Source organism: Aspergillus nomiae, assembly GCF_001204775.2.
Source record: "Aspergillus nomiae NRRL 13137 chromosome Unknown contig00179, whole genome shotgun sequence".
In the NCBI taxonomy this organism is placed as follows: Eukaryota; Fungi; Ascomycota; class Eurotiomycetes; order Eurotiales; family Aspergillaceae; genus Aspergillus; species Aspergillus nomiae.
The window spans coordinates 1-16,920 of record NW_015378234.1 but is presented as its reverse complement, the minus strand read 5'-3'; the positions used below and the strand labels follow the sequence as shown (position 1 = coordinate 16,920).

The 16,920-nt window shown below is 48.1% G+C and overlaps 7 protein-coding genes across 7 annotated transcripts; 3 read left to right on the top strand and 4 right to left on the bottom strand.

The window, feature by feature from the left end:
- Positions 1–233: 233 nt before the first annotated feature.
- On the bottom strand, positions 234–940 carry ANOM_006776 (DUF4334 domain-containing protein; the record flags this gene model as incomplete). Its single annotated transcript, XM_015552032.1, has 3 exons — positions 234–419; positions 482–777; positions 829–940. The coding sequence occupies 3 exons, from the start codon at positions 938–940 to the stop codon at positions 234–236; spliced, it is 594 nt and encodes a 197-aa protein (XP_015405887.1).
- A 2,242-nt stretch (positions 941–3,182) lies between these two features.
- ANOM_006775 (MFS transporter) lies at positions 3,183–4,810 on the top strand (the record flags this gene model as incomplete). Its single annotated transcript, XM_015552031.1, has 3 exons — positions 3,183–3,695; positions 3,749–4,145; positions 4,215–4,810. 3 exons carry the CDS (start codon positions 3,183–3,185, stop codon positions 4,808–4,810), a joined length of 1,506 nt encoding a protein of 501 aa, XP_015405888.1.
- A 275-nt stretch (positions 4,811–5,085) lies between these two features.
- On the bottom strand, positions 5,086–5,443 carry ANOM_006774 (uncharacterized protein; the record flags this gene model as incomplete). The annotated part of the gene is made up of 3 exons (XM_015552030.1): positions 5,086–5,166; positions 5,226–5,243; positions 5,300–5,443. The coding sequence occupies 3 exons, from the start codon at positions 5,441–5,443 to the stop codon at positions 5,086–5,088; spliced, it is 243 nt and encodes an 80-aa protein (XP_015405889.1).
- Positions 5,444–6,693: 1,250 nt separating this feature from the next.
- On the top strand, positions 6,694–9,575 carry ANOM_006773 (uncharacterized protein; the record flags this gene model as incomplete). The annotated part of the gene is made up of 4 exons (XM_015552029.1): positions 6,694–7,116; positions 7,169–7,410; positions 7,501–7,842; positions 9,335–9,575. The coding sequence occupies 4 exons, from the start codon at positions 6,694–6,696 to the stop codon at positions 9,573–9,575; spliced, it is 1,248 nt and encodes a 415-aa protein (XP_015405882.1).
- ANOM_006772 (uncharacterized protein) lies at positions 9,161–9,768 on the bottom strand (the record flags this gene model as incomplete). Its single annotated transcript, XM_015552028.1, has 2 exons — positions 9,161–9,564; positions 9,630–9,768. The coding sequence occupies 2 exons, from the start codon at positions 9,766–9,768 to the stop codon at positions 9,161–9,163; spliced, it is 543 nt and encodes a 180-aa protein (XP_015405883.1).
- A 1,306-nt stretch (positions 9,769–11,074) lies between these two features.
- Positions 11,075–11,899, bottom strand: ANOM_006771 (uncharacterized protein; the record flags this gene model as incomplete). Its single annotated transcript, XM_015552027.1, has 1 exon — positions 11,075–11,899. One exon carries the CDS (start codon positions 11,897–11,899, stop codon positions 11,075–11,077), a length of 825 nt encoding a protein of 274 aa, XP_015405884.1.
- Positions 11,900–14,382: 2,483 nt separating this feature from the next.
- ANOM_006770 (tetratricopeptide repeat protein) lies at positions 14,383–15,855 on the top strand (the record flags this gene model as incomplete). Its single annotated transcript, XM_015552026.1, has 1 exon — positions 14,383–15,855. The coding sequence occupies one exon, from the start codon at positions 14,383–14,385 to the stop codon at positions 15,853–15,855; it is 1,473 nt and encodes a 490-aa protein (XP_015405885.1).
- Positions 15,856–16,920: the final 1,065 nt, after the last annotated feature.

Sequence of the window (16,920 nt, the reverse complement as noted above, 5' to 3'; positions counted from 1 at the left end):
TTTTTTGCTAATCAACTGTCGTCCGTGTCGAACTCTTCACCCACACGGAAAAATGGAAGACCATCTTATTGACGATCATCACCCTGCAAAAAAGTCTAATTCCAAGCAGGAGAAAAGCAATTGCACCTCTCCTATTGTTAGCTGAAAGCCGAGCTACAACCCTGTGTTAAGCTACTCTACAACAAAGTAGAAGCCAATCCATTGAAATCAGGTGTATGTTACACATGGATACGTCAAAGCGAGGATCGAGTGCGGCGAGTCAAATAGAAATAGTAAGTGCCCTGGGTGCCAAACAGCTTGGGTGTATCCATGGCACCCGCAACCATATCGTCGGACACATAACGAAAGTGGTCAAAGATTGGCTTTTCGTCATAGATCATGGTGGTCGATGTTACTCCTCGATAGACCATCTCCCTTAGCTATCCAGAGATAACGTGATGTCAGCATGGTTTTGAGCGATCCCAGTTAAAAACATGCGTACCGAGCAATGTCCCCAGTCTTTCTTCCACACCCGATTGCCTTCTGCATCATAAATCATGATCGGATCACCGTCATCTACTGATCGGAACTCTTTTCCAGCCCACTTCATTTCCTTCAGAAGCTTATGTCCAATATGTCCTGTATCGATATCCCCGCCGTCCCACTTGCCTATCAGAAAGGACGGAGCGACCGGCTTCAGCTGGTTGTACACTTTCTCAACCGTTGATTCTGGCACATGGCCGGTGGCCTTGGTGAGCTCAATGAACTGTTCCTCAGGTCTTCCATAGATCGTGAGTTCTTCCACTTGAGTTGGCTGTCACAGAAGCAAGCATGGTGGGAAAAACTTACCCTGACATATTGCTTTAGCGTGTTTGCCACTTCTGTCCAAATATTGGGTTGGAAGTGTGATCAATATAACATAATATTTGTTGATTTGCAAGATAATACCGATCAATAGCATCTTATACATATCTAATTATGCGGGGGCTTCCCCATGGGTATCGGGGGATTGAGAAGCCTAGGTCCGCGGGGAGATCGACCCGCGGAGTTTCAGCAAACCGCCCGTGGGAGATACAATGATATAATAACATCAGATATAATTTTGGGCATACGCTATATGTCTCTCCTGTCGAGATTCAAATCATACTCTAGATGATTGAACGAAACCGTGGGCCAATTCAGCAACCATGTACTATCGAAGATAGTTGGCGTCATTCAGTTCTTGAATCAGGTATATCGGCGGTAGAAGACTTTCACCACCTTGCGCGGTACACGCTACTGTATTAGTGTCCTATGCTACGCTGGATGGAGTACCAGTCAGCTTTCCCTGATCGTACCCACATGAAGGTATGGAACAAGTCCTTCTCGAGATCACTTGATTATTTGTAAAGTGACCCCCTTTCACCAAGTCACTTCAATTTGGTATGAGGTATCATGGGGACTCAATGCTTGTCCGTGACGCTTCATACAATAAACACCAACGGAAGAGCAGCAGGGTATCAAGCTGGTGTTCTTATTCAAAGGTCGGCACTCGCAATGCTTCGCTCGTCATTGAATCGGCTCCGGCAGGACGAGGTTGAACACCCTCTGGTAAGAGACGAATGTCGTAAAATGTGTTATTCTTTTCAGGGGTAGCGGACATGAATAGGATTGGCGAGGAGAAAGATTCTATTATCTTGTCAGCTCAGTAATACAAAAAATAATACGATATTTGGCGACGAGCTGGACTGAGCAGGCGCACAATATGCAACACTGCACAGGGTAGTGTGATCTTCCAATGGGCACATCATATTGTGGCCTTGATTAAAAGTAAGCATGCCGACGGTTAATACATTGAACAGATTCGCCACTGATTGCAACATGTCCTTCATGAAAGGAGTAATGTTTACCAGGACACTCTGCAGCATACAATCAGGCGAGATTATCCGTAGCCAGTTGTTTCTCGTTGGGTAATGGATATACCACGCCGGACGATCACTTTCTGTGACAGATGCGAAAGGTTTGGCTGCTAAGGACGCTGCGCAAAAGCCATACTCTACCCGATGCCACAAACTAAGCGACGTTGTTCAAACTGATGACCATACAATACAGTGGATCCGTGCTTATCTGGCGGGTTGGTCGAGGTTGTGGATATGTCCGAGGTTGGTGGAAAACCCATTTCAGTTATTCACAATCGGGAAGTGAATTGCTGCACGTACGAGGATTAGCTTATCTAGCTATGCTCGAGAAGGAGGACGACAAAGCCATTCGTCTTATACTGGATACTGAGCTACAAGGTAATGATATGTACGTACCTGGCCAGCTGAATCGAAACTCTAATTTTCGATAGTTGGCTCCACTTTCTGGCAGACTGGTATGTCTATACGGCATGTCTGTTTCGGGCACTTATGCAGAGTCTCAGCGTCCCACGAACAATGCATGATAGGCCACAGTGGCTTGAGATTCAATCGGCACATATTATCAGCTAAAAGGAATGGCGTCAATGGCAGTGTTACCCATCACATCCAAGACTTAAGACTGATCCAAAGTGGATCCCAGCGCGCCACAAAGCACAGATCGGCAATGGGCACGAACACCCCTTGCATGTTTTAAGAGATTTAGTACACTGAAATCTCAGCTGGAGATCTGTCTCCCTTGTTTGCCTATTTTTTCTTTTTTCTTTTTTTCCCTTTTAGGTCTAGATCATAGAGATTTCAGCTCAGCCCAGCTGTAGACGACTCATAAAAGGCTCTGGTCGCGTAACAGTGTGCAAAAGAACAAGTTCGTGTTCGACTATAAGGCGGACAAATTTCTCTATTCGAGTTTGTGACATAGACTGGTTCACTTTAACGTTGCACATATCCTGTGAATGCTGTCAATATGTGGATTCGCTCGACAGTAGAGCCAATGCTCTCGAGGCTGCCAGTGCTGCCTTTTCGGCAGCTCGCTCTGTTGGGTGAGTGTTGAGAAAGATAGCGACCATGTTCAATAACTAATCAGTTTCACTAGCGATATGCCACTTTGCTGAGGCGGGTATGAAATGCCACATTTAATCTTTCTCTGGATACGTGACTAAAAATGCGGCGAGCTCAACTGACGTGTTATCAACAGTCGTACTTTCCTCCATCGTCCCGTATATGGTATAGCAGCCCTGCTTATATGTCTCTTATCAACTTCCCCACACTTTATAGAGCTTAAATTGATAACTTCTCGCGCAGCCCGACATGCTCGAACATGCCGGCGTACCAAAGGACGATGTGCCCAAGTGGGTTGGCTTCAGCACTACGGTGACCGCTACCTGTGCGGGCGTAATGGGCATGGTATGGGGTATGGCCTCTGATTCCATCGGTCGGAAACGTGTTATCCTTCTTGAACTGAATCTCATGCTGGTTTTCATCCTACTGTTTGGCTTCTCACAACAACTCGCCTTACTGGTACTGTTCCGGGCTTTGCTCGGTCTTGTGAGTGGTAGCATCGGTATTATGCGCACCATGATCGCAGAGATGGTCCCTGAGAAGCTACTCCAACCGTACGCATTCAGCATCCTACCTACCGTGGAGACAATCGGGTCAGGGTTTGGTCCCGCCCTAGGAGGATTGTTGGCTCATCCCGCGGAGCATTATTCTGGCATCTTCGGCAATGTTGCACTCTTGAAGATGTTTCCCTTTGCCTTGTCTAGTATAGCTTCTAGCTGCATTGTAGCCGTCGCTATTACTATGGCATCTGCTTCCCTTCATGTGTGATTTACCTTTCCTCTGAGAAGCTCCGATTGCTCTAACAGATTCTATAGGAAACGAAACCGGGACTGAAGGATTCTTCTGATTCTGAATTGCTGATTACGAAGGTCCTGAGGAAAGTGTGGGCGCTGCGTAACAGACAGGCCCCTGTCCAACCAGTTGGCGTTGATGAGACAACAGCTCTACTTGGTGACACAATAGAAGAAGTGGATGAGGAGTTGCAGCGCATAGAAGAGGCCTTAGAGCGCAGAGCAGCTGACCTCAAGCGCCGTTGGTTGAGCATTGTGTCTCCGCAGCCTATTCTCCTATTGCTGATATCCGGTGCGATGAGCATGCACACCGTGGCTTTCGACTCATTGTTCCCGGTACTACTGCACTATCCTGTACAACATCTAAAGGGAAACCCAGACGTGCACCTTCCATTTAAATTCAGCAGTGGACTCGAGGTAGGTAAGCTAAGCACCTTTGAAACTAGGTATGCCTTACCATTCTGACGAATGATGCTTTCATCTTGTGTAGATACCAGTGAGATGGGTCTTTTCTATTCAATCGTCGGCATATCCAGCATGATAGTCCAGCTCGTGATATTCCCATGGGTGGCCAGGAAGTACGGGATCCTTCAATGTCTGAGGCTGGCTTCCACGGTTTTTCCCATGCTTTACCTGGTGGTTCCATTTGTACCTCTTCTCCCGCAGCCCCTGGCCAGTGGCGCAGTGTGTGCACTGCTGATTGTCAAGATGGCCGGGTCCGCCTTTGTTTTTCCCTGCTGCACGATTCTGATCAGCGAGGTAGCGGGAGCCATTGGCATGTTAGCAACCGTGAATGGAATAGGCACCAGCATTAACGCCTTTGGACAAGGTCTTGGACCGGGAGTCCTGGGGCCTGTATTCTCGTTTGGTGTGAAACGGGGCTACATGATTCTTCCCTGGTGGTTGCTGGCGGGGTTCGCGTTTCTGAGTTCGATTCCAGTGGCTTGGGTTACCGAGATGGATATCTCGCCACCTGAGGTGATCTTTCCGCCCAATGAAGAAGAGCAGCAAGCTGGTGACACTGAGAATGGCGAAGCCCGCGGCCGACAGCTTGGTCGGCCTGAGTTAATTAGTTTTCCGGTTTGAATTATCGCAGTTGGCCACGCACATATTGAGGACCGATTACACGTTTCGTGGGCTCATTCCATATAGACCTGGAAATTCACAAGAGCACTAGCTCTATGATTATTGAAACCCATGCGATCAATCTACAAGAACTTTTCAAGAGCGTACATATTTCATTATTTTTTAACAATTACTTCCACCTATGGTTTCTTCCAGTATTAACTAAACAACAAGGCCACCTCTAAGCTCACCTCCTAAGCTTCACTAGGCCAGTGAGACCGAAACAGCACACTAGTTTATGCCTGCCAAAACATATTAAGCTTGCTGGCCACCGCGTCATCTTCATCATCGTCGCCCTTGCAGCAAGTATGACACTCCTTGTATGTCATGTTAAAAAACGTACTAGAGATAAGCATTGGTTAAGGATACTACTCACGCCGAATTTCTTGTCATGCTGTAGCCCAGAGTTAGCGCTGTTTCCTGAAATGGATAAGATGCCGCTGTGCTTACCCATCCATCGGGACAATGTGGCTTCTCCGGAAAGCAGACCCTCCAGCAAATCTCGTGGCTATGGACCTCTACAAGACGCGGTAATGCGGCATTGGCACCGGTCAGGAGAGCGGTAGTTGCGGCAAGGATGGTGGAGAACTTCATTTTGGGGGGTCGATTTGATGTGACTCGAGTGGTAAAGGGATCTGATTTGTTGTTGTTTCAGTTGACGCGATGGATCTGGAGAATGGTGCAATTCCAAGGGATAATGGGGCTCTATTTATCTGTAATCTAGTAGATTCTAGACCCTCGTTCGGTCCGAGTTGATCGTTTTGTACTCGTCGACATTATGACGTTCATGATAGATGGTAGACGGTTTGGGTAACACCCTTATGCCTCTGGCATCGACTATAATTCGACTGCCCTGTGAGTAGTTGTAAGACATAGTTTATTTGGTGGTAGTACTTGAGTGACTCCACAACATGTGCGAGTAATGCATTCTTTTAAGGTTATCTTTCAATGTAACCTATCTCAGTCCACTTCTCCAAGTTTAACCAGTGAGCAACAACAAGTTTGCGGTTAAAGTTCCCGGCAATAAGATGGCTTTGATTGTCCAGATCATTGTGTTTTCATAGGTTCGCAGTGTGCTGTCACAAACGTCTGTGGGCTGGTTGGCATAAAGTTAAAAAATAGACTGGCCGAAAACGTCGGTGACAGCATTAGTATCAGGTTTCATGACGTCAACAACAGCTATGCCATATATCTTTTGTTTTCAGTTGTTGTGAAGTGTCTGGGCAAGCTAGACTGTGAATCTGGATTTATAAATTTCTTTAGTATCTGAGCGTACACTCAACTTCTAGAATAGAATCCACGTAGTCGGGTTTTGAGCACTACAGATCAACCACTGGATGGGCCGTGCTCAAGATGGGTGGAAACTACGAGGTGACTTTCAGCTCTAGCGATAGCATGAAGTACTGCTATTCGTACCGAGATAAATACAATCTAGACCTATACCATGTTTTACACTTTATACCGGTATGACACCGGACGATCGGGAGTAGTTCTCCGTGCCAAGGTAGTGGTTCTGGCTGTATGCCAAGAGCGGGTGCTAAACACGGCCCGTATATCCCGCCTGGTGTTCCGTACGATCCGATGTGCCCTAACCACCATGACTAATTACAACGAAGAGAATACATAGTAACACTGTTATGTACCCTACGGATCCAACAAGGACTGTAAAAGCTTGCCATCTGTGTCGGAAATATGGTGAGCTGTTGGCCATGGGTAAAACAATGCCCCTTCCCTGGCAATGCAAACATAGCAAACATTCGGCTTCTATGGCTGCCCAACATCGAGCCTATGACTGTAATACCCCTTTTTCATTTTGAGACGTTGATGTATATATCGACCTGGAAATGGATGTTGAGCGCTGGCTTGAGCAACTGCCTGCTACCGGGCCTATTCTGTCCTCAGACAATACATCATTGGTCGATATGGCCGCTCAAGCAGACACAAGGGAGACAACAATATCCACGTCCGCCCCGCGCCGATCCTATCCCACCAAACGACGGCGTACCGATAATGACAACTCTAAGCGGAGGGTGTCGTTATCTCCATCGCTGATATCGCTTTCTGAATGTACTGAACCACGTTCAAGTATGTTCATTGCGTCGCGCCAGGGTAGCCCAACCCGAGATGTCTTTAACCAACTCCGACTTGCAAAGCCTGCTATTATATGTGAACCCCAAGCAACTGGCCCTATACCGGGCACTGTATCATCTCCACGAAAACGCCTCGCAGATCGGTTTGGACAGGGCATAATTCCTAAAGGCCTAGAGGTGCTGTCACCAGATTCCTTATGTATAGCTTGATCGACTGATTGAATCGTAGTCCCGGATCCGTGAATCCGATCCTGACGATGCTGAAGAAATACCGGAGTCCGCATATTTTGACTCTGGACATATGTCAGATGCGGCCCTTGACGTATTGTGGAATGAGTTCGAAGAAATACGATTAGAAGCAAGACATTGTGATAGATACGGCAAAGATGAGAATGCTTGGTGCTTAGACGTCGTGCAGCCGATTCTTCGCAAGCCCACAGAAGGGTCCTCTAAACTACAACTGACGAGTGTGTATGTATACCATTTCTCCATTGGAGGTAACTGCTTACCCGATTACAGACAATCCCAATAAATCGATGGAGCCCTTCTACCTATCGTAAGGAACAATCTTACGCGGATCAACAAAAAGGCAGACTATGCTTTGTCGTTCTCCTGTCGGGACCCGGAAGTCCCCAGTCTCTATGAGAGAGTCAGTCTAGGCGGTCACGGTTACGCGATTAGCCAGACCACGGATGCTTTTAACAAGCGGACTATACTGTTCTCTGGTGTAGAAGTGAAGCCTGACGACGGCGGGAAAAAGGAAGCGCTTGCCCAGCTTGCCATCTGGCTCAGTGGGAATTTAGAGAAAATGCGGCGATTAGGCGAGTTAGCCAAAGGGCCGTTAGATCAGGCTGATTGGTTGTTGCCGACTATTGGGTATTGGACGGTTGTCGGTCACGACTGGTATGTCTATATTGCATATCGAATTGGAAATCGAGTAGTATGTCACCCTTCCCCCTCTTTATTTGCTAATCCGAATGCACCTTTCCGCCATCTCATTTTCTTTTCTCTACTCCATAAACCAGGATGTAAGCTAAAATGCACCTCATAGCATGTCGTTGGCCCGATCAGCTCCGTCCGTGCCGATACACGATCGACATATGGTATTTTATAGCTACGTGACTTGGACTCTCGGGTGAGGCAATACGCTCTAGATGTATATTGGCTCTGGGTATGTGACGAGATTTTACAGCCACTAGCAATGCAAAGTCTCTCCGACGATTAGAGCATGAAAAAGCAGCAGTATACAGCTGTGTTGAATAATTAAGAAGTAGTAAGAAAGATACCCAAATACCCCGAGCAGCTGTATCTCACTGGTTGAAGATTCCACCCAAAGAAACTAGTATATGGCGAGTATATAAAACCAGATGATCACATTCGAATATGCTTGCAACACTGCCATAAAATAATCATGACTCAGGAAGGCTGCAGAAGGTGGTATCTCTTGAAAATCGCGTCGAGCATGTTTTCCATGGGGTTACTTTTGGACCTGCAAGGCATGATAGAGCCTTACCACGAGATCGCTGTCCATAGTACGACCGACTTGCATCAACTGGTAACTAACTAAAGTCCGTGTCTGCTTGAATATCCCAATAAAGTATAGCGCGCACGCGACCTCTGACTGATTTATCCGCGCCTGCAACTAGTGTGATTGGAGGTTGGAGAGCCGACGGGCGGGGAAGACCTCGTCTAGAATTTCTAGAGATAGGATGAGACTGTCAAAATGCCGACGTTTCCGCCAGGAGCACTAGTGGCTTGAGCAGGAACTAAGTTGACGGTTGATTGGAAGGCAGTCGCGTTGCCATGACCAGGTGGAAGGTAGGGTTGTATCGTCGGGAGATTGGGATTGTCGTGATGGCTGGGTCCCGCGGTGGAGAAAAATGCTTGAGGCGCCAATGATGGACCCTGGCCCCCACCCTAAATCCTCCATCGCTTTGGCGAAGGATCATCGCTGAAGAATTTGTGGAAAAGCTCGAACCAGCAATATGTTTCCTTGCTGCGGTAAGCTGACTGAAGTGTTCGGGCGCTGAGAAGGAAGTCGTTCTATCCGCCCACCACCTCTTCTTTGTGGTTTGATTCTGAGACATGTTAAATGAGGTTACTGTATCGAAGAATTGAGGTTTCTCCATAGTATCTTAAGTTAATTGCTGCGGCCCAATCGACGATCGTAACCAGCACCTGCAGAGGCCGTCATGCAATAAATGGAAGAAAAAGGGGTAGCTTAGTAGTGGCTGGCTGGCAACTCATGAACTGGTTGGTCCATCCGGCTTTCTAGCTCATGTTGTATTTTCTGGGCTTCCAGTTCGGCCGGGGGCTTGGGTGGATTCTGAGTGCCGGCCATGGGAACGGCCATTTCCTCAGCTGGCGGCTGCTGAGATTGTTTTCGGCCACGCAGGAAGAAGTACCAAAGAAGGGCAACGATCAATGCGACTCCGGCAACGCCACCAACGACGCCTCCTGCAATAGCCCCAGCATGGTTACTCGAGGAAGAGCTGTTCGATGAGTCGGAGGCTGAGGTCGTTGTTGCGGCAGGTAGAGAACTTGTGGATGTGGATTCGGTAGAGGAGCTACTGGTAGCAGAGGCGCTACTGGTAGCGGATGCAGTGGAAGAGGTTGAGGAGAAGCCTAGATATTGAAGATTTTCTATCAGAATCAAAACTGAAATCGCATTGCCGAATGCCCCCACTGACTCTGAGTCTCTGTATTCAAGATTGTTTCCCCGCGCTCGGTGGGCGCCCCATTGGAGCAGCCAACAGCATCTTGGGGACTATCCGTCCAGAACCCTGTTTGCTCTGGCAAACAGCAGAAGAATCCAGTGTGGTTGAACATTATCCAGGTATCATTTGCGCAGTGCGGAGTCGCTTGAAGTGGTGCAGTACAGTCGGATTCGGTCGGACAGCAAACATTGTTCAAGATTGATTGTGAAGCCCCTGGGCAAACCGAATCGCCCGGGCAGCAGGCATAGAATCCCCCCCATGTGTGACCACAGCTTGTTTCACTGGAAAGGCAGGTGCCATTTCTGCGAAGAGGAAACCCGTACGGTGGATCGTAGGAATTCATATCAAAAGATCTCAAGAATTGACGTATATCCACACAAGATATGGAAGGGTCGAAAGAGGACAGAGATGGTGACAGCACGTAATAAAAGGGGCGAGAGGTCTGTCAAACACTTTGAACGAATGGAAAGAAGCCTCAACTCTACGATGGAGCTAATGTCTTAGCTTCGACGCGGGCCAAAAAACTGGGGATCGAGCCCACTTGACTCGCTCAGGCGGCAGTACGTCGGGTAAATCATGGACATACTTGTAGTATATAGTGTCTGGGGGTATTGCAATGGGTATTTGTTCATTGTAGGTTCATAATATATATCAAGAGGGCGATATAACAAGAACAGATCTCTTGAAGTCTGGTTCCTTCGGCTGATTCTCTGAAAATCACTGTGCACGGTTGTGGGTGGTGAATATTTCTAGTGGCTGTGACCCCGAGGCACCGTGCCCTACTAGTAGTCACTCGCGTATTCAATTCACCATACAAACTTGTATAAACGGCCAAATATCTCTATCATTCCTTCCCGACCAGCGGCATTATGTCACCAAGCCTTTCAACAACACAAAGTCCTTTCACTTCCTTCCTCATTCCTTTCTCATCCCAGCTTTCCATCAACCACCCCGCCCCCCCCACGGATCTCATAATCACATCCTCGTAAACCTGATGCCTCTCCTTTCCCGAATAAACAATCTAAATGTTCCCCAAGGCCCAACGTGTACAGACGATAGCCTCTCTCACAGGGTTGCCCGCCTTGGCAGCAGGGGAATGGAGCTTGTTACAGCTATACTTCAATTTGAACCATCGAATGCCAACGAGCACGGATGAAAACGCTTCCGGTGGCTCGGGTGAAAGCACTACTGGGTTGCGAGAATTCGCACAACCGGTGTTCAATTCATATTGGATCAATAAGACGGAGACCCTGCCGATGAAGCTTGGTTTTGAGGAACGAGAGATCGCAATCCCCATTCGTAGGCTTCTGCTAAAAAGTGTACTAGTTAGCTAGTATGCTGATGTGTTAATAAGACACAAGGCCATACACGCTACCGCCCGGGATAGTCCGGAGTCAAACAACGGTCCTTGCCTTCCTTCAAGCTGCCACACGACGGTGGCGCCGAACTTGCGCCCCGCGGCCGAGATCTTCTAGAAAGTTGTCAACAAAGGTGAGGCACCCAAGACCCTCAAAAGGACGCGGCTCACAAAAGTTGGACAGACAGCAGAAAATTACGGCGTCACACTGGGTCAGCCAGTAAGATATTGCCACAGCCCTGTGCTTGGCATACTTGAGCTCTCTATCTGTAAGCCTTCCATCCTTATCATAAAACAACAGCATGTCTCGGCCTGGTATCAAGTCGCCGTGGCCAACTCCATCACCCAGGTGCCCTAAGCGGATAAAATCATCGACAGCCTTGAACTGACCATTATTGACGTAAAATGGAATCTGTGACACTACCGGACAGGGTGCATAGGCACGCTCTTCAATGAGGGCTAGATGGGAGGTGGGTTGACGGAGAAGCATGTGCCTCCAGCTAGCCTCCTCTCGGAGGTATGCCTTCTCTTTGCCAGGATCAATGAGAGGAAACTCCTCCTGTATCTGCCAGGCTCTATCCGATGGATTGTGGAGGCGCTTTCGGAAGAAGTCAGGCCATATGTCTGTCTCGATAAACAGATTGCGGATACTTTTGTGGTTACAATAGCTCCACCGGACTCCGTTCTCGGAAGGCTTGAGAAAGAATGCTGGCTCTTCGGCTGGCTTCAGAAAAAAAGCGGCTTGGAGACTGGCAGAGCCCTGTATGATACCGTGCCAGGAGCGACATACCCGTGTTGCAGATGTCAGTAACGTACGGATCTCGGTCTGGAGGAGGATTGCTTCCAATATCGCCTCTGTAGGGAAGACTCCATGAGGTTGATCCATTTTTGCGTATTGCTCGGCTATATAAGTGTCCTGGCAAGGGGCAGGAGGAACAGAAAACGAAATGATGTCAACAAGATGAAGCGTAGTAAGTATGTGCATACTATATCATCTCATGCGTGGGCGGTGGAAAATATTGCCTTTCTGACTGATTGGGCTATTGAGGCACCACCACCCGTCAGATGTATACGAGTCTCTCGGAAATTCCCTTCTCCATACAAATTTGTATGCAAGTTCGAATATATGGCCGTACATAGATCTTTTTCATCGTTTCTTCCTAACCAGGCAATAAAGAATTATGCCAGCAAACCTCTCGTCGTCAACTCAACGTACGGAGAAGTTTGCGTCTCACTCCCTCAAGTCCGGTTCTCACAGCAATCACCCCCATCCACCAAGGTTTCGGTTTTATCATGATCTATCTTATTTTTCTTCGAAAACACGCACAAGCATGGCTACCAAGATGCAGGAAGTTTTGCTGAAGGCTGCAGAGATAGCGCTGCCCTTTGTCAAGATGCCTCCGGATACACTGACCGAGGCGGACAACCGTGAGATGGATAAGGCTTTGGCCTCCATAAACCAATTGAAAGCTAAGCATTTACCGATCCCGACGATAGCAGTTGGGGATTTGAGTATGCAGGAAGTTCAAAGACTCTTTGGTATTAGTCCCGATGCCAGCGGTACATTCAAGTGGGATAAGGCCGCGTTTGAAGGCTTTGCTGTGTCTACGGATAAGGGTAAAAGTGAAATGGAATACGTTGGTAAGTTACTCTATTGTCCTAATTTATATTTCTCTACTCTAATATTGAGAGCTAGGGTGGACCCTCAATGCATATGAGAAGACCTATGAGCGCGCCCCTTGGAACGCGCCCCTCGCGAGCACACGACTCGACACGCTTCTACTTACGACAACATATATCCTGGGCGCTTACGAAAAGCCTGGGACAGCCGGAGTAAACCTGCAGTTTGAGACGTCATTCACATGGGCAGGCAAAGAAAGAAGCTCCAAGGCCAAGCAGATTACACGCTGTTCTACGACCACCCATCCAAGAATGCCAGTAATCTTCTCATCGTCGAAGCCAAGAGACACGCAGAATTCGGCTGCGGCCCAGCTGGATTACTATCTTACATGGGTAAGTTGTACAATGTCCAAGCTCTTGAAATCCTATCCACTGCTGACTGATAATTAGCGATGGTGGTCAAGGCCCGACATTCTGCTGGAGACGGAGAGCGTGCGGTTGTTTTTGGCCTTCTATCCGACGGATATACCTTCCATTTCTACAGGCTTTCGCATGGCATGAAGGTAAAGAAAGTTTATTTCTTGGAGGCCATGATAGCTGACTTCATAATAGTACACCGTACATACGGTGCATTGGCTAATGGGGCTTACTAGTCAATGTACTATCAAGGGCCTACTCTCCTTTATAATCCTGGAAGCCTTAAACATGGCTGCAGTGTTAAGAACGAAGACCCGCCACCCCTCCGAACTGTCGATGTCCCCAGTAGGGTCGATGGAACTTGATTAGTTGTTTCTTTTCTATTCTTTCCTTTCCACGTTTTCTTTTTGTCTTGCAAAGTTCTTTGTTCCTTTGCTTTGAGTTCTACTTTCTTTTGCTTACATTGCAAACAGAGAGAGGAAATTCGAAAGAGAGATGTTGTGGCTGTGCATTAGCATTCGATTTTTGGCCCCGTCCATGGTCTTAAAGATCCGTCGTCCATCGAGCAGGTTGCGGCCCTCGGGATCTAGATTGTGGAGGTGGTCTCCGTGGCTTCAGAACACCAGGCAGATTATGAAGGCGGGCGGATGGGCCCATGAGGTTGACTAGATGTGGTGGTGGAATGGAAGTGAAGCCGAGCTGAGAAATGCCTTCCTCGTTGAGTTTCTGGGTCTCATCATATTTCGTTCCTTTCACGGCACCAAAGTAAGGATCGGTCAGAAAATTGATGCCGTCAATGTGTAAAATGCCGGTGGGATACGCCGGCATGCTTCACCGTGTAATACTGACAGCTCGGAACATCCCACCTACAAAATCCTCACCTCATTGCCACCGTCTTAGAGGATTGCCCGCTGGCATCCCTCCTACCCGATTACTAAGACAAGCCATAGATGCCTTGGTGCTGTTCGGCGATCGGGGTTTGTAATATAAATACAATCTAATAGTAAGTAAGTTACATCGATTGTCCATACATTGAAGTGTTGTATACTGGCTAAGTGAAGCGACTACTAAAATATTCCATTTCCCTTCAACATGACGTGGTATTCCTCTATCCTTACTCTACGATTTTCCATCTAATGGGTATTTAGAGACTGTCATCCAACTGGCGATGAGGCATACTTTAATCTCGGTCGACACCGTCGCCAGGTCACTACGTCGTCACAACGCGCCCAACTGTGATGCGACCGTGGCCTAGTCTGGGCGTATTCTTTCAACGTCGGAGAAGCAGAGCAATGTTTCGCACGAGCCATCCAATATGATACTGACTGTGCAATGGCCCTGTGGGGGATCGCCTATTCCGCGGGCCCAAACTACAACAAGGCGTGGACATATTTCGATCCAAAGGACCTTCGAGACTCCATCAACAGGGCAAAGAACGCTATCGCACGTGCCACTCAGCTGGTTGAGCAAATCACCCCCGTGAAACAAGCACTGGTCAAGGCCATCGCTGCACGCTTTCCACCCACGGAAAACATCCCGGACGACCTGAGTCCACTCGATCGTGCATACGCAGATGCTATGCGGCCTGTGTATCAGGAATTTGGCAGCGACCCGGATATCGCCGCCTTGTTTGCTGATGCACTGATGTGCATGACACCGCGCGGTCTGTGGGATTTGGATACCGGAAAACCGACCGGCTCTCATACGGTCGAAGCCCAGCAGGTCATCGAGACTGGCTTATCATCCGACGGGCGTGACCACCCGGCGCTCTGCCACTTGCATATCCACGTTATGGAGATGTCTCCAAACCCGGAACTCGCACTGCCGGCGGCAGATCGACTACGACACCTGGTGCCTGATGGATCGCACATGCTGCACATGCCAACTCACATCGATGCGGCGGTCGGAGACTACCGTCGCGCAATTGACTCCAATCATGAGGCCATGGTTGCAGACGATAAGTACTTTGCTCAAGAAACTGGCACGATCTCGTACATGGGTTATCGGGTGCACTACATTTGTGCGAAGCTCTACGCGGCTATGATGTGCGGCCGCTTTGTAGACGCGATGTCGGCAGCGGAGAAGTTGGAACAAATTATAGATGACAAACTCCTTTCTATCACGAGTCCTCCGGTCGCTGATGCTGTCGAAAGCTTCTTGGGCAGCAAGGCCCACGTGTTGGTGCGCTTTGGTCGGTGGGACGAGATCCTTCGTCTTGAGCTTCCTGTCGATCCCAAATTAAGGTGCGCAACTACTGCGACTATACTGTACGCCCGAGGACTTGCCTATAGTGCGCTGGGACGAATCGAAGAGGCGGAGGCCGTCCAGCAAGACTTTGAGGCCGCCCGCGCAGCTGTCCCTTCGACTCGTTTTAACAGTATACCATGCAAGCAGGTGGGCGTTTTGAAGGTCTCGTCGGCTATGTTACATGGCGAGCTGGAGTACCGTAGAGGAAATTACGAGGTTGCTTTGCCTCTCTGCGAAAAAGCAATCCAACTGGAGGACGCATTGTCTTCCTCCGATCCTCCTTGGATGCAGCCTGTTCGTCATGCCCTGGGCGGTCTGCTTCTTGAACAGAACCGGGTGGAGGAAGCTGAAGTGTTATTTATAGAGGATCTTGGGTCTGCAAAGGACTTTCCCCGACACAGAGCAAAGCTGAACAACGTATGGGGATTGCACGGGCTGCATGAGTGTGTTACACGCCTTGGTAAGACCGTTGAGTTGCTTTTTATCCAGCCCGCACATGATATCGCGGTGGCTACCGCTGATGCTCCGGTCATAGCTTCATGCTACTGTCGTTTATAGGTTGTGGAGAAGTCTGACTGTTGTTCAGAGCAACCCAAATGCTGCTCAGATCTATTTTCCATCTTACAAAACTTCCGTCAGAACATCATTGATTGATAGCACATGGCTGGTGCATTATATAGCACTGCATATTGTATAGAAGTAGGGAAATTGAATTTCGAGATTGGTCACCACACTGGACAAGCATTTAATAAGGTTTATATATTTGTCATAGAAGGTTTCCTCCAACGAGGACGATGTCTCGCAGTTCTCACCTTCAACGATATAATGACTGCACCCATATCCGGAGACAGTTTTGGACGAGGGTCCCTGCTAGGATAGATAACACACAGAAGATTTTTTGAATTTAATCTATGAGGAGTTCCCTTGTCTGTAATTATTTTACACAGAGAAAATAGGCTGAGAATGTAATGAACTGTGTTTTACCATCCATAACAGAACCAAGAAATCAGTAACACATACAATTGGGGTTTGTAACAGTTCTTTTGACAGCTAGCTGCCTACTTGCAGAGCGTTTGGGCATACCTAGCCAGGTCTTCCAGAGACCACGGTGAGGAGACAATATCAGACATCGCAGGCATCCATCGCGCTTGAGGGAGTTACCAGTCCGGTGTTCAATGAGGGCTGCGCTTCTAACCGTCGCTTTGATCAATATTGTGGCTATCCCCTAATCTTTATGCCTGGCGAGTCTTCAGGTTGGAGTGGGTAGGTGTATCTGATATATGGGCTAAGCGAGACACCTTGAAGAAACGGCGGAACGATATTCAGTCCAGTGTTATAGTATTATGCCTTATCATAGCCCTTTTCAAGAATTCCTGGTGCAAGGTATTGGAAGCATATGGCCATCAATATGTCAAGGATAGCCCGTGGTGGTGCAGAATGTGCAAAATGGTCTATGGGGGTTATATATCGTTCACTAATCTAATGTCGCTTTTCAATGTGTTTTATAGAAAAGTAACTACTCTTGGTGGTACCGCAAGGAAGTAGGTTTAATGAGTGATGTGAGATGGGAGTGACAACGGAATATTTAAGAAAACTGGCATCAGGATGGATAGAAAAGCTGGG